At 42.9% G+C, this 23,688-nt stretch overlaps 1 protein-coding gene across 1 annotated transcript in view; it reads left to right on the top strand.

The window, feature by feature from the left end:
- snd1 (staphylococcal nuclease and tudor domain containing 1) overlaps positions 1 to 23,688 on the top strand; it is a 173,239-nt gene continuing 149,551 nt past the window's right edge. Inside the window, exons 1-10 of the mRNA XM_080518464.1 lie at positions 1 to 192; positions 2,138 to 2,287; positions 2,617 to 2,737; positions 2,864 to 2,945; positions 9,127 to 9,287; positions 11,295 to 11,386; positions 13,030 to 13,188; positions 13,764 to 13,870; positions 14,494 to 14,584; positions 21,134 to 21,238. Of these exons, the coding sequence (XP_080374590.1) occupies positions 118 to 192; positions 2,138 to 2,287; positions 2,617 to 2,737; positions 2,864 to 2,945; positions 9,127 to 9,287; positions 11,295 to 11,386; positions 13,030 to 13,188; positions 13,764 to 13,870; positions 14,494 to 14,584; positions 21,134 to 21,238 (1,143 nt within the window). The 5' untranslated portion in view covers positions 1 to 117. The remainder of the gene's footprint in view (positions 193 to 2,137; positions 2,288 to 2,616; positions 2,738 to 2,863; positions 2,946 to 9,126; positions 9,288 to 11,294; positions 11,387 to 13,029; positions 13,189 to 13,763; positions 13,871 to 14,493; positions 14,585 to 21,133; positions 21,239 to 23,688) is intronic.

Below are 23,688 nucleotides of genomic sequence, written 5' to 3' on the forward strand. Positions count from 1 at the left end.
TGTTGATCGGTGCTCAGCCTTTTTCTCTTGGCTTTCATTAGAACAGCTCACTCCAGAGTCCCAGCTCCTTTCACCTGCTCTCCCCTGAACGGCGTTAGATCTACCAAACCAGTGGACATGGCTTCCGTCTCAGCTCAGGCTCAGTCAGCCCCCGCCTCGGCTGCCCCTCTGCAGAGGGGGATTGTGAAAATGGTAGGAATCCTGACAGGATTGTGTGTGAGAGCTCTTGTGTGGTGGTCTGCTAGTTAGCTCAGTGGAGGCTAAACCCACCGATCGCCGTCACTTAACTTGAACACAAACTCGCAGCACGTCACAAATATCACGATGCGGGTCACTGGGAGTGTTGACATGATGTGAACTAGAACTGTCATGGACATTAAAGTTAACCTGACACTACGTTAGCATGCCGGCTATTGCTAGCTGGTTAGCCGCTCGTCTGCTAACAACGCTGTGGGGGGAAAACTGACGTTCACAGATTTGCTCAAACTAACTCGTCTTGGAGAGATGATAAACTGTTTGATTATCGCTGGCAAGTTTGAAGTACTAAGCTGCCAGGTTTAGAACTTGTGCAGATCACTCACTTGGTAACAGATGTTCAGTTTCCCAGCTAAGAGCTAACTAGCATTCACACTCTTCACTACTGTTTAATGTATATTAATATGTTGATGCACATCCAGACACTTCGTTGTTTGTGTAAATAATGTCACATCCAGCAGGATCACTGCTAAATTAACTAATTTATCATGCAAATACCTCTAATATCACATACAAATGAGTACATAGCAGCATTAGCGTGGAAGCTAATGTGTAAAAGTTCATAAGTTGTAGTTTAGTCTGTCTCCCTGAAAACTTTCGAGGGCTTTAAGCTTTTCCAGTATTGCCTTTTTAACGTCCGATTCTTGTTTCTTGAGTTTTGATCGTCAGAATTCCGTCATTTCCAGTCCCAGCCTGCTTTCCCCCCACTGTGCACCGGCTAAAACCGACCGCAGGAAACTGACACGTAGCTGCAACTTCTTTGCCCCCCCTGTGTAATCTCTCATTCATCTGGACCGGGTGTAGTTTGAGAGGCCACATGTCAACAAACCTTTTCTCAGTTTAGGTTTGTAGTAATAACTGTGCGATTTGTTTATGCTGATCGAGTGAACAGATTTCCTTGAATACATAATCAGTGATTGTGTCCTCTCTTCTTGGAACAGTAATGATGACTTCAAATGGAGTGTGCTGAGCACAAATAAGTATTTTCCCAGTTCAGCAAATTACACAGAAACAGCTTCTGAGGTTTAAAAGAAGGTCTGGTACCTTGATGTTAATATCTGTAAATGCAGTTCTTGTTCTTATGCTGGGCGATTTACAAAAACTTTGACTTCATCATGGTAATATTTCACATGTTTAAATGTTCCATTTGTCAGGCTTTCAACGAAATCTGTGACTTTTCCGAGCAACTTAGTACTAACCTGGGCATGTCACTCGTAAAAGCATCTGAGATAAGATGCGTCTCTCACCGACTGAGATAGTATTGCAACCGAACTCGATAGAAACATCTGCAATCTTTCTTGTTTATCAAAAGGTTTTCCAGCATTTATTTTATAGCTGTCTTAAACTTGAGCTTGAGAAAGGTTGAGTGAGGCCACGGCGTGCATTTGGGCCACAACTTTGCCTGATTGTAAACAGGAGTTTATTCCTCATGGCTTCTCTGCTGCTGCAGTTGCTGAAAACTACAGTTGCACCTGCGCGTCTCCCCTTCTTGGAGGGAAACACTAACGACTCGACGTGTTTATCTGGCTCACATCTTAGATCAACAGCGCCCGGTGATGCTCCCCGCAGACACGCTGGAGCATCAGCAGATAAAAGGTGTTTGCACAGATTCGTGTAAATGCCACGGTTGTCAGACCCCAAGAGTGGGGTATTTAACTACGTTATCAGATCGTGTGATCTCAACTTGAATGACAGCCTGTCACCGTGGCAACCTGTTGTGTAAAAGAGTTTCCCACCGCTGTTCCGTCTTCTCAAACTTCAAAGCCTCTCTGATATTTGCGAGCTTTGCAACTGATTAGCATTGATGATTTCTTTTGTTCTCCGATGTTGCGTTGCACCCGTTTTGGTAGGAGGTGTTTGAGGCCTCCGTCTGTCTCTGCAGGTCCTGTCAGGTTGTGCCATCATTGTGCGGGGCCAGCCTCGAGGCGGGCCGCCCCCGGAGCGTCAGATCAACCTCAGTAACATCCGAGCCGGAGCCATGGCGCGGCGAGCGGCACAGGGCCAGCCCGACACCAAGGACATCCCGGATGAGGTGAACATGTTCATTTAAACATGTCTGTTCGTCAAGGACGGTACAGATGTTGTTTTAACTCCAGTTAGGACTATTTGCCCATTAATAGAGTGATACGTTTTGACTGGTGGCTGTAAAAAAAAAAAAAAAAAAAAGTTAACCCGGTTGTGGGTATATTTTTTGCACAATGTCACCAAAGACCACATTTATTAATAAATCAGTGATTGTTTGTCTGTACAACACTAGAGGTCTACCTCTACTGATATTGATGAGTCAAAGTCCACCCCTGACTACTTGTTGGTGGTTAACCTTGGACGGGACGTCCGTGACTCTTCCCGTCTGTGTTGCAGCCCTGGGCCTTCCAAGCCAGAGAGTTCCTGCGGAAGAAGCTCATCGGCAAAGAAGTGTGTTTCACGGTGGAAATCAAGACCGCTCTGGGCCGAGAGTATGGCATGGTTTATCTGGGGAGAGGTGCGCGCTGTCACACCTGAAGTCACACATTCAACACTTGTACCATCTGTTACAAAGCTCTAATCATTTCACTTAAAAAAAAAAAAAAAAAAAATGAGATTGACTCCCCCCTCTCTCTCGTTGCAGACACAAGTGGCGAGAACATTGCTGAAACACTGGTGAACGAGGGTTTCGCCACAGTCCGCAGGGAAGGAATCCGAGGGAACAAGTAAGATTCCTGCTTCTGAACAGCTTTTATGAGGCGTGACTCGCGCTCAGTGGGGAGCATGGCAGCTTGGTACGGAGTGCAGTGAAAAGTCGTGATGAATTAATACCCTGCGTACTGCAAGTAATCCTAAATTGGGATTTAATTTCGAAATCACATTTGGGAAAACTCAGAAAATATGAAAACATCAATGGTTTATTCTGAGATTTTTTCAAACTTAAGTCTCTCTCCATCATCAAATTGTTCCATGTTCTGTGAGTCACACAATTTTGTGCAACACAGCTTTTGATCTAAATACAAAAAACTTCAGGATAGATGATAGAACGTCTAAAAATGACTTATCATTTTATCGCAAAACAAACTTCAGGAAAAAAATCCAGCTATCAATACAAACACATTCAGTATTTATTATATCGTCAATCTTTTTTTTTTAAACATGCAGCATGCCCAATGCTTATCTGTAAGATATTTATAATATTTATATTTTGTTTCTTTCTGCATGAAGTCACAAAAACATAAGTATGCATCTAATGCAAAAGTGTGAAAAATAAGAGCCAGGTTGGTAAAAACTGTATTTTGCACAAGAAGTCTTCATTAAAATTATCTTTATGTTGATATTGTAATTTTAAGTGTAATTGTTTGGTTTGTGAAACAGACAATTCCATCACTCTGCACCACAACAAAGAAAAACCTTTCCAAAAAATTTTTTGTGGAGATTGGTAAATCCATCAGTGGCATCAATAAACAAGTTTTGTTCATTGTTCCTCATTGATCGAGTATTGAAGATTTTGAGTAGTTGATGATATATCCAGAAAATCTGCCAAACGTATCAAATTTACTAACGGCGAGATTTGCAGAGACAAGGATAACATGGGCTATTTAAGGTTCCTGATGTCTGATTAGGATACCTGGTACATTTGCCTGTTGCTCTAATTGTCACTGCCAGGGGACCGAATGCTAATATGAATAACATTGTGGAAAGAAGACGTCCCGGGAGAGTAGATCTCTCTCTAATCAACAACATGGAGATTGTTGTTCGCTAGAACACTTGTAGTTTGATTTGTGTACCTCTGGTATAATATCTGGATCCACTTAAAAACAAAAATTCCAAATCCACATTTAGGTGGTACATTAAGTAGATATGCCAACTTTATTATATATTGTCTGGCATCCAGTGATGATGTGTTCAGAACAAATGACAATTTTCCTTTTACGTAAAGAGCAGCACCCCTAATCAGTGACAAAGTAAATGCTTGCAAAAACAAAACAGAATGTGAAATATGAGGGAGTGCGACTGAAACTAAACTGTTTTGTTTTCTTCTTGGGATTTGGTTGATGGAGGTTGGGGGGGGTCTCCTTAAAAAGGCGCCCTGTAAAATCCAGAGCCATGCCTCTGTTGGGCAGCAGGTGGCAGCGTTGAGTAAGTGATGGTCTGTTGGGAAAAATTATGTGTTTTCACTTGAAATGTCGCGCAAACGGAGCCTCAATGTTCCAGATTGGCCCCAGTGGGTAAGCGGCGCAGCAGCCATTATTGTGTAGACATTCGTTGTGGTAACTTAATATGCATGAATAAACGGGCTGGTTTTATCTCATTCTGCAGCTTGCTTCAAAGTTTTAAACATTCCACATATAACAGAAACGCAATTGCATCTTTTTCAGAGGATTGAGGCTTCAGACATGTTGCACACAGCTTTAGACGTTGTTTTTCAACATTGTAACACATTCAATATGGTAGCCTTATTGGGTTGCTGTGTTTTTCTTTGATAAGCACAAGCATTACAAAGCTCTTGAATAATTAACACGACACTGTGTTTGGTGTACGTTTTATAATTTAGATTCTCATTAAGGAGAAAGTCGGTATGTAGTTCATTTGCTCTCTTAAACTGAGAATAAAATGTTAAATTGTTAATAAGCACACTTTTCCTTCTCTTTTTTTTTCTTCATATTGTTGCCCAAATCATTTTCATCTTTTCTCAACGACAACAGAAAAAACAACAACTCATCAGATCAGTGCAACAGCTCTTTGGTGTGTCATTACACAAGTGACTAATATGTTTTTCCCTCCAGAAACTGTCTCAGTCAGTGTGTGCCCTGGGGACTCCGCAATGTTCAAAACTTGTTTTTGATTCGCAACTTAACGTTCTCTGTCGAGAATTTGAAGGCGAAGCCACTTTTGGCGACGTGACGCAATCTCCCATTTGCCCAAGCTTCCACCAGCACCGCAGTGTTAAATCTGTGGGGTGATCTCCAGAAGCCCTCGACTGGCAGACTGTGGAGAATTGAGATGGAGCGGCGGCATCCCAGATGGTGGCAGCATTACCCTGCTGCTACGACGACGTCCCTCTGCAACCCTTTTCTGCCACATTGCCCTTCTGCAGTAATCTCCTAAATACACTTGCACACCCAGTGGTATAAGACAAAGTACTGTATATCCCCCCCAGTGGCAGTATTTGCACATTACACACCCGACAAGCACTTTGACTCATGCTGCTACATTTGCATCTTCCAACATGAACCGAGATGATGTGAATATTCTGTCACTAATGGCCCGTTTCAAGCATTCTGCACAATGGCCCAGAACAAGCGCTAATGTAAATGATGCTTTAAGTGTAAGCTGGCATCATTTGGCCAAAGGGGAGTCCCATTACTCAGTTATGACTTAAGGCCCGAGTTTTTCCCCTCAGTGCCTCCACCGCCATTACTCGTCATGACTGGCTACGTTGATCACACTAACTATGATGTGACGATAATTACGAAGGTGACGGTAATGACGGCGGCTTAGGACAGTGCAGTTAAACATGTGTTCAGAAGCCCGCTGCCGCTCGCCCGCACGAGCAACCGCTTCACAAATCGGGGAAATGCTCAGAAAATGCGTCAAGGCAAAGCTGATGTTTTTGGAAAGGCTCTGCTCCTAAAGCGTCACGTCTCCCGTTTTACTTTAGCTTGTGAGTTTGGTTTCATCACAAAAGCAAACGGGTCCCACTCGTGGTCCAACATGAAAACTACATCCTTTTTCAGCATTTCTGCTCAATGTGAACATTTTCTGAACTGAAAATGCAAAAATGATGGGGGATGGGTGTGGGAATGTATGAATATGTAGTATATACATACGACTACCAATGTCATCTATTTATGTGAATTCATGAAGTGAAGCTAATCAAGTCACATTTATGTGCAGGGAAAATGTTTAGTAAGGAAATAGACTGAGGGCGTATTGCTTTGGTGTCACTTTGTGTTGTTCTTTACTGCATTTCTATTAGTTCTCCGGAGCTGTAGATTATTTTAACAGTGACATCAGTCATCCAGAGATTTTAAGCCACCTTTAAAGATATTTATCTTTCGTTTACCACAGTGCAGATTCGCCTTTTAGTATCTCGTTTTTAGATCTCTCACAAGTAGCCAGATTAAACATAGAAAAAAACCCACATTCAGTTATCTGCTTTGACCACTGTGTGATACAACTTGTGATGTGAGAAGGAGTATTCTTCAAGTTGGATTTCTCCCCATTTAGGATGCACTCATGCTTACCGTTTCCCTGAGGTCCTTCACATTAACCTCACCTAAACACTGGCCACTATCCATTTGGATTGTAGGCACATTTATAGGCCGTAGTTAAAAAACAAAACAAAAGGGTGCATTGAAAGGCTGCTGCAGCTGTGCGTTGCCATGTTGTCCTCATCTGGCACCAGACAGGATTGGTTCATAAAACTCCCTCATTGCAGGCTTTTCAACACTTGAATACTTTGCTTATGAAGACTGGAATAACAAAAACTCCTACGACTAAAACTGAATCTTGCTTTGACCTGAGCACTCTTGTAAAATCTGTCCTCAGAGCTGAGATTGAAATGGATGCTCTCACCAGTCACGTTTTTTTTTTTTTTTCTTTTCCCCTCTTCGTCCGACTGCTTCTTCTTAAAATATTGGTCATCCATTTTCGGAGGTGGCTCGACGCTGGGAATCTCTCAGATTCCACTGTGTTACACGTTTGCTTTGAAAAACTAAACCCACAGGCGGTTGGGGGGGGGGGGGCTTGACTGATTGGTTTATATAATGCCCACCCACCAGAGCAGAAGGGAGCCACATTAACATGGAGACCGACTGTTTCATAGCCCCCCCCCCCCCAACGCTCCTTTTGAACTGCAGCCCCAGAGGAGGGCTGGTAGAAGGGTGTCAATGTCTGGGGGGACGGACTATAACCCTTCCAGTCAAGTGTGCTGGGGGGAGCACCACTTCCCACAACCCCCTTCAAACCGCACAGACAACACGGAGCAGTGAAGTGGCTCACCGAGGTTCAACATTTTTGTATCTAAAGTATTTTGGGTGGCACAAGGGAGACGTATGGAGATGAAAGATTTAGCCTTCGGCGTGTTCAAATATCAGGGAATTGGAAAGTTCTCTCTGCTCGGCCCTTGTTCCTCTCGCAGTCTTGCTCAGTGTTGCACTCTCTTCCCCATCAATATCGGTTTTGATTTGAAGCAATGTGCTGCTGACCTAAAAAAAGAGGCCCCGTCTATTCGGAGACGCGGATAAGTTCACTATCATCTGCCTCCACACATGAAGTTATTTCTATATCTTCGCAATCTCTTGCTCTCTATTTCGTCTGTGGCGATGCAATGTCTGCTTTCCTTGATTACATTCTTAGCTCCGTGGTCCCGTTCTGTACTTAAATCCTAAGTAGCTTAAACACAATTGACTTCTTGAAGAAAAGTTGCACTATTGTTGCTCAGTAAGCAAGAAATTGTTTCTATTCATTTGAAGTTTGGAGTGAAGAAATAGAAAAAAGAACAACACACGGAAAGTGAACTTGACTGGGTTTTGGGCATCGGTCCAAACGCCCAATTAAGAACACACAGCTGGAGAACAGGCTCTGTGTGTGTGTGTGTGTGTGTGTGTGTTGCGTTTTAATTGAAAGCCACTTTGTTGCTTGTGTTAAGTGTACGGTGTCTTTTAGGCAGCAAGATGTGAAAAATTGAGTTTATACAGTGTTCATTTTTAAAAAGCTCCAGTCACCATCGCAGCTCCCTTTCCAATCGGGCAGCCGCCGCCGCCTGCAAAAACAAAAGCCTGTTGGCCATTTGAAGTTCTGAATAATTAAAGTTGTACAAGGGCCCTCAAAAAGCATTAGGCTGCACAATTTAGGTTGCCAGCATGGAATTAATTGTGGCGTTTGTATCCAGCTGCGTGGTTTCTTTTGAGGGAGCTGTCAAACATTATTTTTATCTCTTCACAGGACGCTTATTTATATATATATATATATATATATAAGTTATAATCAGCGGCTTTCTTTTAATACAACATTGCACTTTGTCAGGACAACGCCTCTCGAAGAAGAAAACGACACGACTGCACTTGAAATGGCGTCGTGTACTTTGTTTGAATACTTTTTGTATTTAATTTATTAATACTACTTGTTTTTTTCTGTTTGTGATTTGAGTAGGTTGTGCGCAAAAAACAAACTGAACTTAAAACGAGGAGCCATTCAAGGATCTCAACCTTTTCCTCTTGTTTACTGGCCCGTAGCTCCGAACGGGTGTGAAATTAATTGCAGCTTGTTAACAGGTTCAGTTATAAGTGGTTTTGTTGTGGAGGTTTTATTACCTTCAGAAGCCGTCTGGTCTCGGTCGATGGCTGTTCCCAAACTGGTTCATGGTGAAATATCACTGCAGCTGGAAAAGGAGGAGCCCGTCAAAGTTTCAATATGGGGTTTATGTAGGGGCCGGGTGTCATGCCACTCATTGGAGCAAGTTTTATATAGATTCCGTGGAGATTTTCTTTTGGTTTTCATATTTTAAAGCGATAAATTAAATGTTTTAAGCCTCTCAGCCTGTTAAAATTAGATGAGATGGAGTCAGTTGCCCCTGCGGTGTCGAGGCCTCGCGCTGTGGTTGCACGCGACTTCTCCTGGTGGAGACGGCCTGGAAAGAAGGAAATAATTGTGCCAAGAATCCACTTTTTTTTTTTGTTTCTCTCCCATACTTTTGTTTTTACAGCAGCGTTAAAAAAAAAATTTCTCAGATGGACTGAAGTCGGTTGTGCTGGGGGAAAAGTTGCAGAGCTGGCTCTTAGTCACGTCTTATCCAGAGAGCAATCTATTGCTTTTATCACTCGTTTGAAATGTGCTTTGCAGGCCTACGTTTTATTGTGTCTTAAATCTTTCTTCTTTTTTTTTTTTTTCTGTCACCAGTCCAGAGCAGGCCCGGCTCTGCGAATTGGAGGACCAGTCAAAGGCTTCCAAGAAGGGCATGTGGAGCGAGGGCGGCGGCACACACACCATCCGCGACCTCAAGTACACCATCGAGAACCCCCGCAACTTCGTCGACTCTTTGCACCAGAAACCCATCAACGGTAAAGCGCGCATCACACAATGCCGCCGTTTCCAACCGACGGTGTTTACTCCAGAATATCCCGTTAAGCCCCCGTAATGGCGCGCCGTGTGTCATCCTTCACCAGCTCATTCCTTCAGCGTCTCATCTCTGACCCACTCCAGGTCTAATGTGCCTCTCGATTTATTTCCAGATGACTGCCGGTAACAGCGGCCCAGCTCATTTCACCAACCTTTTAATTGAATGGCGGGGGGGGGGCTTTTTTTTCCTCCCTCATTCTTTCATTACTTGTTCTTACCCTTCATGAGACTTTCAGGTCCCCCCCCCCCCAAATTGGAAGCAGCTATTCAGCCAAAAGAGCTTCGAAATGTGCATTGAGCTGAAACCTGGAATACTGATCCCTCTGTTCTGCTGCTGATGCTACCTATTCAACAGACACCAGCACTCAGACATATACACGGACCGTGCACACACAAATGTACACAGAAAGAGAGAATTAATCTCAGACTGGTATTTCGGTGTGAGTTTCATTTGAGTCACATTGAACTCAAGTGTCCCTAAAATTAAGCCTATTGACCGATGTTACTAACACCCACCAGCAGATGATTTGTGGTTCTTTTATTATGAAAAATACCGATTTTCAAAGACTTCAGCTTTTTTTTGTGTGTGTAATAATTCAAGTTTATTTTACAGAGACTGGCTTAATGGAACCTGCTGTGAGTTGAGGAATCCAGATGTTTTAAACGCTTCTGTCGAGCAAAGTTTTGGTCTGCATTAAAAAAGTTCCATCTGCTCGAGTTAAAAGTGCGTTTCTTTTTATAGAACCAAGCTTTGGCTCCCAGATGTTTCCAGATGTGTTTACATCGAGATTTAAGGAGTCACAGATATTAATTTAGCTCCTTCTGTAAAGTTTTGTTTAAGTCCTGCTCAGATGTAAAGAATATAAAGACTCAAAAGTTTTCTCTCTGAAAGAGTCCAGGTGTGGTTAAGAGGCAGAGTGCAAAGATTACGATCCTAGACTGTGGTTTATATTTAAATGTAATAATTTGGAACATATACATTGAAAGCACATCAAAATGTTCAGAAAAACCATGAATGGTGTGCTATGAATTAAAAAGAAACAAAAAACCCCCCAAACCTTCTGAAATTCGACTTTTTAACTTTTAGGTACTTTATTGTCTCCAGCAGCTCACAAGCACACACTAAAATTTCACCCAATATTTTCTGGTGTTGAGATGTTCAGTAGTAATTGTTTGGTTGTGTGAAATTATCAATACTTTCATCATAGATACTCTGCATCACAACAAAGAAAAATGTCAGTTTATATTACCAGTCTAGCCCACTCAAGTTGAAATTGGAGAATGAAACTTTATTTAATTGAATCCAGGTTTGTTTTAAAAACTTTATCTCATTTAAAAAAAGAAAAAAAAAATTTTTTTTTGCAAGGGGTTAAAGTGTCACAAATACCCTGAAAAATAGCCAAAATCTGTTTTCCTCCTTTTTACGATGCATTCAAAAGCCAAAAAAATCAAAGTTGTAGTATCCGAGCCATACTGTAGTAGTGAAGTGGACTCCTTTTGAAGTATCAGTGAACATGTTACTGCTTTTGGAGTTCAGAAATTGGTGTCGAAACCATCAAATTTCTGACATGAATTTGAAACTGACCACAGCTCTTACCTTTGTTGCAAAGAAGGTTATTCTTGCTTCCAGGAAGCTTTCTGAGCCCGCGGCACTGTGTTTGCTAAAGATGGGTTTTGGCTAGAGTATCACTTTGACTGGGACCTGCGACTTTCCTCCCTTCACCGGAAGGTTACGTTAAACACAGTAATTGTTTTGGGCTGATCACAGACGCTCGAGCTTTGATTTCGAGTCACTCTGATGCACTCCTGCATGACAAATCTACAATTCTCTGGCCGATTGCAGTGTTATTTGTGAAGCCCCCCCACTGCGTATCTGTTCATTTCTGTCTTGAGATAAGCGAGCTCCCTGGTCTGCCGTCAAACACTTGTGATGTTTTTCCTCTCCTCAGCCATCATTGAACACGTACGAGACGGCAGTGTTGTTCGTGCCTTGCTGCTCCCCGACTGCTACCTGGTCACTGTCATGCTGTCTGGTGTGAAGGTAAACACGTCTCTCTTGCTGCACATGCATCATATTGCTAAATAGACAATTTAATACAACTGCAATACGTTTACATTTGTATGATAAGCAATAACCTCGGGTCGTCCAGGGCCAAGTCGAGGTTTATGTGAGTGGCGCATCACTGTTGGTTCAAGCTGAATCCAGTGCTAAAGTGGACACTTTAAGTTCTTTATTTGCATTTCTATTGGGTGCAGGAAGTGAACGAGAGCAAGCCGGGCAGAATGCAACACCGCGCATCAGAAAAAGAAAGAAAATTCAACTTGGAAAATTGATGTATACATTTCTGACAATAAGTTGACACAAACTCAGAGATACGATTGTGAAAAGTTCTTGAAAACTGTTAATGACATCATAAGGCTCGGGGGCCAGATGTGGCCCTTTGGCTCTGCTTGACCGGTCATCAGGGTGTCCAAATTGCTGAAAATTACTCTTTTTAATAGTGTCCTTGCATCTAAATTGGTCACGTTGTCACTTTATTGGTTAGTACATTATTATATAAAGTTGAATCCAACCAAATGAGGCGAAGGGAGCGAAGGTCCAACACACTGCCAAGTTTGTGAACGAGCCGCCATGTTGGTTTGGTTTGAACTCGAGGAGCGGAGAGCCCACGAATGACGTGTCCAGGTAGAGCCATGATGCATGCAAAACATTTTTTTTTTCTTTTTTAAAGGCATTTGACCATCGGCGTTTCATGCCGATGTATAATTTTTTTACGTTTATCGGCAGATACAGATGTTGTGCCAATAAATGTCGTGCATCCCTAATTGTGGACTTTTTCTTTCTGCCTCTTCCCGTCAGATTTTTCAATAGAATCTCATCAACATACTGTAAAGTATAATGATTTTTGTTGAAAGATATACAAGTTAATCATTTGTTCATCTGCATGCATAATTCACAGGCACTTTATTGCCATTAGACCATTTTCATAATAAATTACTACGTTTCTAGAAAGATATGTATAATACAATGAATCTTAAGAGACTTTTTCATTTCGGTGGGTCACACAAGGTTTTATGATTTATTTGCAAGTGTTTGATATGCATTATCACTGAATGAGTTTATATTTGTAGTCACTTCAAAAAACGTTCAAATGAAGCAAGTGTGCCTTTTTAAAATGTCCGACTCGCATGTATATCCCCAAACATCAACAATTCCCTACAGTATGTCAATAAAGTCAATTTGTACTTGCAAAATATCCACGTGAATACAGATATCTGCTTCCTTGCCGCTAAATTTCCTCATCAGTCTTCTGCTCCAAGCTCTCTTTGTCAAAGAACCACTCAAGATAACTAATCTTTTTGATCCACCACTTGAAGATATTGCATCCATTTCAAGGTGTTCTTTGCCTCATTGCTCAAAGCCTTGTCTTCTCGTTCCGCCCGTTGTGCTTCTATCTTTCTGCCGATCTGCCACGCTCAGAAGCAGATTACAGACGGCGCGTATTGCGACGTGACGTCGGTTAAGAAAGGATATTGAACCCTTGGAAAAGTGCGAGTTCAATAAACCGTTCAGTCGGAAATTCACAGTAGACAAGATGCGTGCTTTAGTTTGTAAATGCAGATGGAATCAGTTAAAGAGGCCTTTCGACTGCGTTGATGTTTTATCCTTTCTTACGTCCTCAGTGTCCCACATTCAAGAGGGAAGCAGATGGCGCAGAAACACCGGAGCCATTTGCCGCCGAAGCCAAATTCTTCACCGAATCCCGGCTTCTACAGCGAGACGTGCAGATCATTCTGGAAAGCTGCCCCAATCAGATCATACTGGGCACCATCCTTCACCCGGTAAAACAGGAGTCGGCAGCGAGTGGCGGGGGGGGCAGTGTTGTTGAACTTCATCTCAAAGCAAATGAATCAGGCGAACTGCACTTGGAAGAGGGTTTGATATAAGTAGCTGAGTCAGTTCATGCTGGGACAAAGCCACGTGGATAAAGAAACCTCTTCTAAGACGGACATCACAGTCCAGATCACCTGATTTAGTTGCTTTGAGGTGCATATGGGCTAAAGTAGGGGCATCAAACATGAAGAGTCTCCAATCCAACCAAACCACAGATTTCACAACCCAAGCTGAGATATGAAAGCTCGTTGCTCAAAGTCATGTTGTCAGGGTGAGTTGAATACACCCATAATGCAACAGGAGAAGGCCGTCATGTTCTTTTTTGTCAAAGTTGCGAAACACCCGGCTGTGATCATTCTCTTCACCAGTGGAAAAATGTCCAACTAATAAGTGTAGGTGCAATTAGTTCTGGGTCGTTTTGCAATCTCATTTAACTTAATTTTTCATGCTCCTTGATTTGCTGAATTGTTTTTTTTTTGTATTCAAGTTAAATTAAACTCGGCTGTTTTTCTTCACGTGCCAGAATGGCAACATTACAGAACTTCTGCTGAAGGAAGGCTTCGCCCGCTGCGTGGATTGGTCCATGGCTGTTTACACCCAGGGAGCAGAGAAACTGCGAGCTGCTGAACGGTACGGAACTGAAGATAAACTAAATGAGAAATTTGTTATGCACAGAAAATAAGGCTTGTGTTGCTCATGATTAAAATGAATTAAAAAAAAACAAAACCATATCAAATAGTTGACAATTCTTGAGGTTACAAAATCCAAAACAGGAAATTAAGAATATTTCCAGAAGTCTTTCATTATCTAAAGAAAACAAATCAGTGAGGGTTTTGGTCGACACGCAGTCTCGTCATACTTTATTAAATCCAGCTTTTTATTCACATGAGAGGAAAAATGAAGGAGCCCAGTTTACAGAATAAATTGGTTTGAGAAATTGTGGATGTGATAGAATAAAGACCGAATAAAGACGGACGATGCAAATTCCCTGCACTGAAAGGAATCGTTCAATAATAAATCTCCTTCATGTACAAGTCTAAGCATTTAAGATTGCATCGCAGTAAATAATCGCACTCTTTATGCTACAGTGATGTCGAGTCTCTTTAGTGGTACTCGTGACTGGAGGCCAATCGTGATTTTTTTTTTTCACTATGATGAGTGTCCTTTTCCAGCTAAATGACTCATTCTTTTCAAGCTTGACTGGACCTTCTGTGTCCAAACACATGACCAATGCCTATCTTCTTCCTGGCTAGATCTGCTAAAGAGCGCAAGGTCCGCATATGGAAAGACTACGTGGCACCCACAGCCAACTTGGACCAGAAGGACAGACAGTTTGTAGCCAAGGTGAGGCGTTTATGAGCTGTACTCCATTGATAAATGCCTTCTTTGCTTAATGACATTTTTTTCCCTCCCATTTAAATCACTGGTGTCAACCTGGCCAGGTCATTATCACAAATAACACTATCGCTCCATATGTTTCTTTTGATTTAGTGCAAAGACGTACATTTTGAAAATGTTCGCATTTCATGCTATTCATTAACAAAAATTGGGATTTTTTTTATAGTTCTCCAGATATTTTAGCGGGCCTTGCAGCGTCTTGCTGCACGATTCTGTTTGTCATAATTCTGCCCATTTAAAAAATTAGGAACGCACCGATGCGACTTTTTAAAAAATGAAAGTAAAACCCTTTAATTACCTGCTGATACCAAATATCAGAGTATTTATTAAACGCCACAAAGCCTCTATTTGCAAATGCATCATTGGACCCGATGCCCAATACTACTATTGGTGGCAATGCAACCCTAAACAAAATATTAATAGCATTAACTTATCATATGTCTATTCCTCAATGTCTTCTGTTGAATTCTTACACTTCAAAATAACCCTGCTGGCCACATTCAGCCCTGCGACCGGCCTCATTCGGTCGCTGGGCTGTTTTTATATGAATGTGATTGCATCAAATGTCCCTGGAAGCCACCTTTGCGTCTTCCACTTTTAACACATTTTCAAATGTGAATAAAAGTTGGTTTTAGTTCATTTCTCTTGCTTTTTACCATTTGATGGTCTGCCACAGCACTTCCAATTTTCTTTCAGCATCCGAGCAAAAGCGGAGGCACTCGGAGGCGTCGCACGAATTATATGTTCCTGACACTTATTTCCGCCTTTGCTTCCCCCCTCTGTGAATAAAAAATAGGGAGAAAAAAAAAATCCCTTCTGTAAATGTATGAGAAATGTTTAACAGCAGCCTCAAAGCCATCCCCAGGCAAATTAGGACAAAATCGCTGCAGCGGCGGTGGCGGCTGCACAGAATGACCCCCGAAAGCCCAAAATTCAAGATATTAGCTCGGTCCGTTATTGGTCAGGGCCTCAAGAGAAAAGTATTGTTAATACTAGGAACATTCAGGTGCAGCCCCACATGGTTGCTGGCATACATCTGGTTAAAGTTAGATTTACTTCTTTCTGCATTTCAGCAGTAGATTCCAGCCTCAGTCAGTATCGATGTCGTCCATCCTGCTATAAAGCAACTGCAACTTTAAATCTGGTTCCCTATTGGAGTATTTTGATGATGTCTTGCATCCTAACCTGCCCTTCGCTTGATGCATATTTTTTCCTGCAACCTTATATACTTTTTTAAAGTATGTCTTGTGTCTGTATTTACTCTCTTCAGGCCCTGAACTTACAAGACCCTTCAAAAGGAAAAAAAAAAAAATCCCGGCTTGCCCAAGGGTTACATAAAAGGTGTTACTTTAGCAATCTGCTTACAGAATGAACTTGATAAACTGCACACACAGAAAAGGAGCTGTATGTATATATATATATATATTTATATTTTTTCCCTGAGTCAGAGGCAAGAAGCTCGAGAAAAGGATAAAACATTTATACTATCAGTGTGAGCGGCTGTTGGATCTCTCTGAACCCCCTTCAATAAAAGCGGGTTAGATGTGGCAGTGAGGGAGCATTTGATGGCGAGCTCAGGGAAAGAGTGCGTCTCGAGGAAGAGCCACATAAACTAGGAGGTCGAGTGTTAAGGACTGAAAGTGTAAGTTTGTTTCAGGATGAAGGGACAAGTCAGTCATTCTTTTTGTTTTTGTTTTTTTATGCTGCTGCTGCTGTATTACTGCACCACCGCTGCCCTCAGTTAAACCTTCATGCTTCTATTTGATCTCTATAGGACGCTGCTTTGTCCTCCAGTTCTTCTGCAGCCGCAGAGAAAGTTTGATCTCCGTCAGCCGCTGCTGTGTTTGTCACTTTGTTTTGGGTCAGGCAACTTGTGGGGCACTGCATTTTGGGCTTTATCCACTCGGTAGAATTGCTACCAAAATGTTGAATGTGATATATTGCTTGAAATGTCAGCGGGACCAACACTTAAAAAAAAAAAAAAAAAAATTCCTTTGGAAAACGCCACGCTCGCCCTGCTTCTTGTTGAGCTCTCGTAAAGATAAGTGTATATTGGAAAGTGTCGGGTTTTTCAGGCCTGTCATTGCCCCTGCACTTGTCCCTCTGACATTTACCGGCGCCGGGCACTGCAATGCACTGACTCTCACAAGGACACATCCATCCATCAATCCCATCATCATTCACTCCTCCCCTCTCCGCGTCCACTCTACTTTTCACTTCCTATTACCTGAGTGATGGATAGAGTGGGGGGAGACGCAGCAGGTCCAATCCCCACAAGTCAGTGCTGCTGAGGCGTCTTCCTTTTTGGCTGTCTTGCCTCACTCCTCACACATCTACTGGGACCGCAGAACAGGATGTGGGCCATCTCCCAGTCGCTCCCCCCGTTCTCCCTCGAGTACCCGTCGACTGATGAGGTGATGGACAAAAGGTGACATGGTGTAAACCCCTTCACCAATCTGTCGTCACTTGCTTGTCAGGAACATTACCCGTGTTGCTTTTTAAGTCACCCAAACTCAGTTGAACATTAAAGGAGGCCATATGTGACCGGGTTTGTGTGATCTCTCATTTATACTAGTAAGATAGTTTAAGATAAGATAGGTTTACTTTTCTTGTAAATTTATATCCAGAAGTGTCCAGAATACATTTTTTTTTAAATTGACGAAACCTTCACATAACACTGAATTTTACATTCTTCAATCAAAACGATGATACTCGTCATTACCATAAAACTAATCAATTCATTCTTTCATTGGAATGAAAACTGGCTGAAAAAGCTCTTTGATTTAAAGTATATCTGTAGAGTTCGAGATTTTACTGTGTATACTGTCTCTCTACAACAGTTTAATTGTAGGTGTGAGAGGGAAACCACTGACATTTCCTTTTTCTTTAAAAAAAAAAAAAAAGTAAAACTCTGTCAGACAGTCCAGGTTCAAGGTCAAACTTCTTCAGTAATAAATTAAAAAAAAATTCACCTTTTCAGGAGGATGTAGGAAAGAGCAAATTGATTTGTGCTCCATTTAAACTCTGTCAAGTGGAAAAGCAATAAGAGGAAACCTCTTTGGGTTATTGGTACCTCTCACAGGATGATGCCCTCCTGAAATGTTACAAACTTGGCAACCTTTACACATGGAAATAAAGCATAAATGAGGGATTCTTCAAGTACAATAAAAAAGAGAAACCTGTTATCCTCCACATTCGGTCAGAGATGGAGCCGGAGTGTCATGCCGTCAGAAACGGCACCAGTTTATTTGAAGCCACGCCGTTCGGGTGACACATGGTGTCCACTGGCAGGAAAGGACGAAGTGCTCCATGCCGGCGCTGCTTCTGAGGTGATCTGGCCGGAATAATAGATTGAAGCCTGGCCCTCGCGGTTAAAACCAACCTAACGGTTTTTAACGAGTGACAACCAACACAGCCTCGACGGCAGCCGAGCCAAACCCACTGATCTCGGCCACTGCAGATGCCGTGTCGTCTGTGGGCAGAGGGTGGCAGTAGATCCCCACCTCTGGCGCGTCAGAGCCGACCAGTGAGTCATGCTGCCAGCCTATTTGTCTTTCCTTGCCTGGTCGCTCGACCCCTCATAGCAGCTACTTTCCAAAGACTTTGCTCTATTTTTCTATCTATCCTCCATCTTTTTCCCTCTGTCTCTGTTCCTGTGATATTTGCTGTGAGATTACACTCTGTCTCTCTGGCTCGCTCCATCTTTCTGTTCCCTCTGTCCCAGTGTGTGTGTTATGCACGTGTGTGTGTGTGTGTGTGTGTGTGTGTGTGCGCGCGCGCACGCGTTGATCCGCCCTCCTTCGCCTCTCTCGTCTCGCCTCCCCCGGCTGATAATTAGCCAGTAAATGCTGAGCCATTTTTACTCCTGCTGCTGCCACATTCCCTCTCTTGAACTTTATTTACTTGGGCAGGCCACAAAATGACCTTGTTACAGTGCAAATTTGTGTAGGCCGGCGTGTGTTTTGTGAGAGTGCATGTGTGTGTTTTCCTGTGTTCATACACCCCCCCCCCCCTCACTTACTCATTGCAACTCTCCCCTTCTCCATCTTTGTCCCTCGTGCTCCCTGTGTCTCAGGCTCTCTCCCACTCAGCTCAGTGATTAGAGTATGATGTATTTTGGCTGTTGTTGTGGGCAGCCTATTGAGTATGTGGGCTGGTCTCATTTCTGTTCTCTGGTGGCAAATGCAATGGCAGTCTGATCACTTTTTTTTTTCTTCCAATAAAATAATGAATCTACCAAATGATAGAAATGCACCTGAAGCAGTGTACATTCAAAAAGTCCACATGTTTCCACACCTCCAGCTACAACAGTCACCCACATGGTCCAAATGGGAGGTCGATGCAAACTCGCAGCACTCCAGCTCAAGTACAGCCTCCACGCGAGCTGCAGTTTGAAGGATGTTGAGGCCATTTAATGCACATGTGGGAGGCAACATGTGTCGGGCGATTGATTTCTCAGTCTCCCGCAAGTGGCCTACTTTAGATCCCCTGCGTTCGGAGGCCATCTCCACCTCAATCACATTACACCCCCCAATCTGTCTTCTAAACTCGGTCGCACGCAGGCACTGCAATGTGCAGTGTATGGACCAGATTGAAGCGCTGATCTGCAGTGTGAATGATTTGGCGTTGATATATGTTAGCAGTGTTTCCCACGGGTTTTTTTTTTTTTGTGGTTTCTGTGGTAGGTGGAACTTGCTTGGACCCACTTGGATGTCTGTAAACACGATCTCCCAGAAGGAAATACTGTATGTGTGTTTTAAGTGAAAGGCAGCAGTCCCTAGTATGATTTGGGCAATTGTGTTATGAGGGGTACAGAAATATTTTATAGACATTTCATCACTGTGGTGGGGCAAATTAGATAATAGTGGTCAGCGATGTGAAACGCTGCATTTAGAATTGTCAATATAGGATCACTGCAAATTTTAATGTTATGAAAGTATTGCAGTAACACTAATGGTACTGTGCGTAATGTCATAGTAAAAAGATTAAAATCCTTGGCTTACAAAGATACTTTTTTTTTCCTTTAATACACAGCGTGAATATAAAACTGGGACAAAATAATTATATTATGTGGCTGGTCCATATGTTCATTGGTGGAATGGACTATTACAGGGGTTTAAAATCCATTTTAGTTCAGGGGCCACAAACTGTCAAATTGCATGCCATTTAAAGTTTTTCTATGTTGTGGTGCAAAGTATGCCTGATAAAAATGTCTATATTTTCACAAAGCCAAACAATTATGACTAAAAATGACTACATTCTCACCATGAAGCCAGTTTTAATGGAACCTTCTGTTGCAAAATACAGTGAAATGTTTAAAAAAAACCCCAACAACTTCTTAATAATCAATGTCATATTGCTGGTGTCACATTTGTAAGGTCCGTGCATTTGTGGGATGAGGAAGTCGTATTACCAATCAAAGAAAATCTTCTTTGTCGATATTAAACCGCTTCATTTTGCTGTTGTTTCGGTTGAGTTTGCTGTTGATGGTTGAACTAACATCGGCCCCACTTGGGAGATCTGTTTGGGCATGTTGACAGTGTCAGAGTGACGAGGATGGTGACTCCCCTGAGGAAGAGGTGCCAGACCCCCCCCCCCCCCCAATTTGTCGACAACTCCTGTTTCTTCAGACCGCTATTATACAATCCACCAACCAAGAGTCAACAGTAGAAATAATCCACCAAACATGCTGGCTTTACTAAACCAGCTAGTGAACTGTACTTTACCAGCTGTAACATTTAAAATCGCCACTTTTCAGTACTGTACCTGCTGTAATCTGTGGCTGCTCCCGTTTTGGTACAAAGAGAAATAACTTTGAAATGCCAAACATAAATTAGACTCTGCATTTAGCTACACTTGTAAAGGTCTCTAAAACAAAACGCTGCCAGCATGGAGTCGCACAGAGGGCTGTGCAATGCTCCGCCAGTCTATCTTTAACGCAGTGTTTGTGTTTTAAAGCTCCTTTTTTTTTTTTTTTTTTTCCCCCTCTCATGCACTCCCGCCACCCTCCCGCGCTCACCCCTCCCCACCCCCTCCTGCTGCCAATCCCCCAGATAGCGAAACGTCCTCGCCCCGTCCTCCAAACCCCGTCGGCCTGCTGGAACGTCTCAGCTCGCTTACTTACTCAGTCACTCAAAGATCACTCTTTCTTACCTCGCTCTCGACGGCTCCTGCTCGTGACAGCACACGATCTGCACTGTCACTCTCTTTCTAACTTTGAATAGATCTCTTCCTCTCCATTTATCCTTTACCTGCCCCTTCACTTCCCATCTTTCTTTCAGCCTATCTGCTCTCACCCACTCAACAAAATGCAACGCCGGTCCCCGTCCCCCCCCCCCCCCCCCCATTTCTCAATCTTACACACTCATCCACACAGCAGGACTGTGTCATTTCCCCAAAGAGTTTGACGTTTTTTTTTTTTTTTTTTTTCAACCCTAACGTTGATGTCTAATTCAGTTTGGTGTTCTCATCTTTAATTTCCTCGTTTCCCCACAGGTGATGCAGGTGGTCAACGCCGACGCCATGGTGGTGAAGCTCAACTCCGGAGAATACAAAACCATCCACCTGTCCAGTATCCGACCCCCCAGGATTGAAGGAGAGGTGCGTACCGCCAACCCGTGTGAACAGGCCTGAGTGGCCACTAGCGAGTGAACGAGCGTGCGGATGTTGTCGTGCGAGGGCGAGGGGTTTAATTAAGAGCTCCTCGAACGCCATCTCAGTCGACCCGCGTGGAAAGATCCTGAATATCTGTCGTTCTCACCCTTCTGTGTCCCTCTCTTCCTGCACGTCGGTCTTCTCCATCAGGACCGTGAGGTTAATTCTGACCACTTGGTGGCGCCCCTGTAGTTGGGCCACATGCAAACACTATGAAACACTTGCACACACCCAGTGGTTGCAGCACTGCAGAGAGTGAGGCGGATCGATTTTATTTTTTTTCCTTCTCCCTCACCCCCCCCCTTTTTCCCCACCACACTTGCTCTCTTTCTCCAGAATCACCTCGACACTGTGAAACCGTGTATAAGCTTCCGCATGTACACCAGGTGACACTAATGAAATGTGTACGCACTGACTCAAAGGACTGGAGAGAGGGGGAAAAAAAACAAAAACAAAACCTGAGGATGCATTTGATCCTCTGCCATGTTCACTCCTCCCACCTCGCTGAATTGAAGCTTTTCTCATTACACAATCGAAACGAGTTCCGCTCATTCTTCCCAAAGATTTCATTTTGAACAATCTATTTACTTTAGAGGCAGAAGTGATCACTTTTCATTCCTCGGTTAACATCGACGTCTTGAGTAATCTAAAATGTTTTCATTTTCTCAAAGGAGCCTGGAAATAGCTCTCCGATTAATTACACAGTTTCAATGTCACATCGACATTTTTTGTGTGTGCGTGTGTGTGTGTTGTCATGTTCTGAATGAGGCTCTTTCTGCCTTTATCACGTCTGGGTCTATCCGACAATCACTCTTCCAGTCAAGGCGCTCTTTACCACTCCGTCCATTTACAAGCACGTGGTGCCTGAAAAGGTACGACACAAAGGAAGTGTGGCGTTTCTCTCTCAACCGCAGCTGTAAAAGTCATGTCTGATTGTTTTGTTTTATAGACTCCCTCCTCTCTGAATCTTCTCCATTTCATGCTCTTCTTTTTTTATTGTCTAGTTGTTTTTTTTTTAACCTTTCTGTATGTCCTCGTCCTCTTCGCTCCCTCTTTTTCCTGGCATTGTTAGGGCCTCTCATCATTAAGACTTTGTATGTTCCTCTCACTCCCTCGCTCCTCTCCTCTTCTCCTCTCTCAACAGTCACTTTCTGCCGTCCGCTCCCTCCGGGTGTGCAGATTGTTGACCTGCGCTGTTGTCCTTCGTGCGTGTTTATTCTCCTTACTTCTCTGTGGTTGTAATAAGCTTGTGGGCAAAAAAAAAAAACCCCAAACAAAATCCCTCCATTTTGTTCTTTCTTCTCCTCCTTTGCACTGCATGTAACTCCTCCACAGCCACAGAAAGATTCTTTCTTGCTACTTAACTTTTCCTGATTTAATTTCTCTCCCTTACTTACCCCGCCCCCCCCATCTCCATTACTTTTCATTATTTTTCTCCTAATTCTCTGTGCCTCTTCTTATTTGGTCTGTCTCAGTCCTCTCGTTGCACCAGATGCTTCAACAGTATGTGTTTTTTGCTTCATTACACAGTCGTATGTTACCGGGCGCCCGGGAGAGTGAGCCCAGATGTGTATGTGGGTGTGTATTGTATTGGTGTCACACTGGCACTGTGTTGTGTTGCTATTATTGCACCTCATGAATATTTAATTGTCTTTGTGTGTCTGATTTTTATTTCTTCCTTCTCCTTTTTTTTTGTGCAAATATTTATCAAACTCCGGGTTTGTGTGGGCACCGGACCGAGCAGAACAAAAAAAAAAAAAAAAAAGAAGCATTAACTTGGATACGATTCTTCTAATTCTGGCATAATCAAGTAACGCCTATCTGGAATTAGGCAGATCATACTTCTACACGTCAGAGTCGGGGCTTCCTGCAGGCAGGACGGCTCTTCTTCGCGACGGCTGGAGAGCGGTGTTGCATTTAAACTGCTGCCACATTTGGTTTCTTAATAAGGGTTGTTCATGGTGCTGCTGCTGGTGTTTGTTAGCAAGTTATTTCTGTCTGTGAGTTAAAGAGCTGCCTGCCTGTCTGCAACGCTGTTGGCTCAGCTTTGAGTGTCGTCGCTATGGCAGCAATGCAGAGTTGTGATGGGTTTGCAGAGGCTGTAATGAGCCCTTTGACTGTATGGGAGAATATTGGCAACTGACAAAGAAGCTCCGACATATCTGGTTTCTTCTCTGGATATATATATATATCTATATCTCTTTTGGATTCATGCTGCTTGTGTCTGACCATTAAATTACTCACATAAGCTGTTTTTCTTTTTTCAACGTGAACAAGGGAACTCAATTTCATGCCTTGTCCACATACTCTTACAGATGCTGTTGTTGTAGTTTCCCTTGAGTTACTGGGAGCCATTCTGGACATCGTAATTTCCCTTTTCATTACTGTTGCTTGAA

The sequence above is a fragment of the Blennius ocellaris genome (assembly GCF_963422515.1).
Source record: "Blennius ocellaris genome assembly, chromosome: 22".
NCBI lineage: Eukaryota > Metazoa > Chordata > Actinopteri > Blenniiformes > Blenniidae > Blennius > Blennius ocellaris.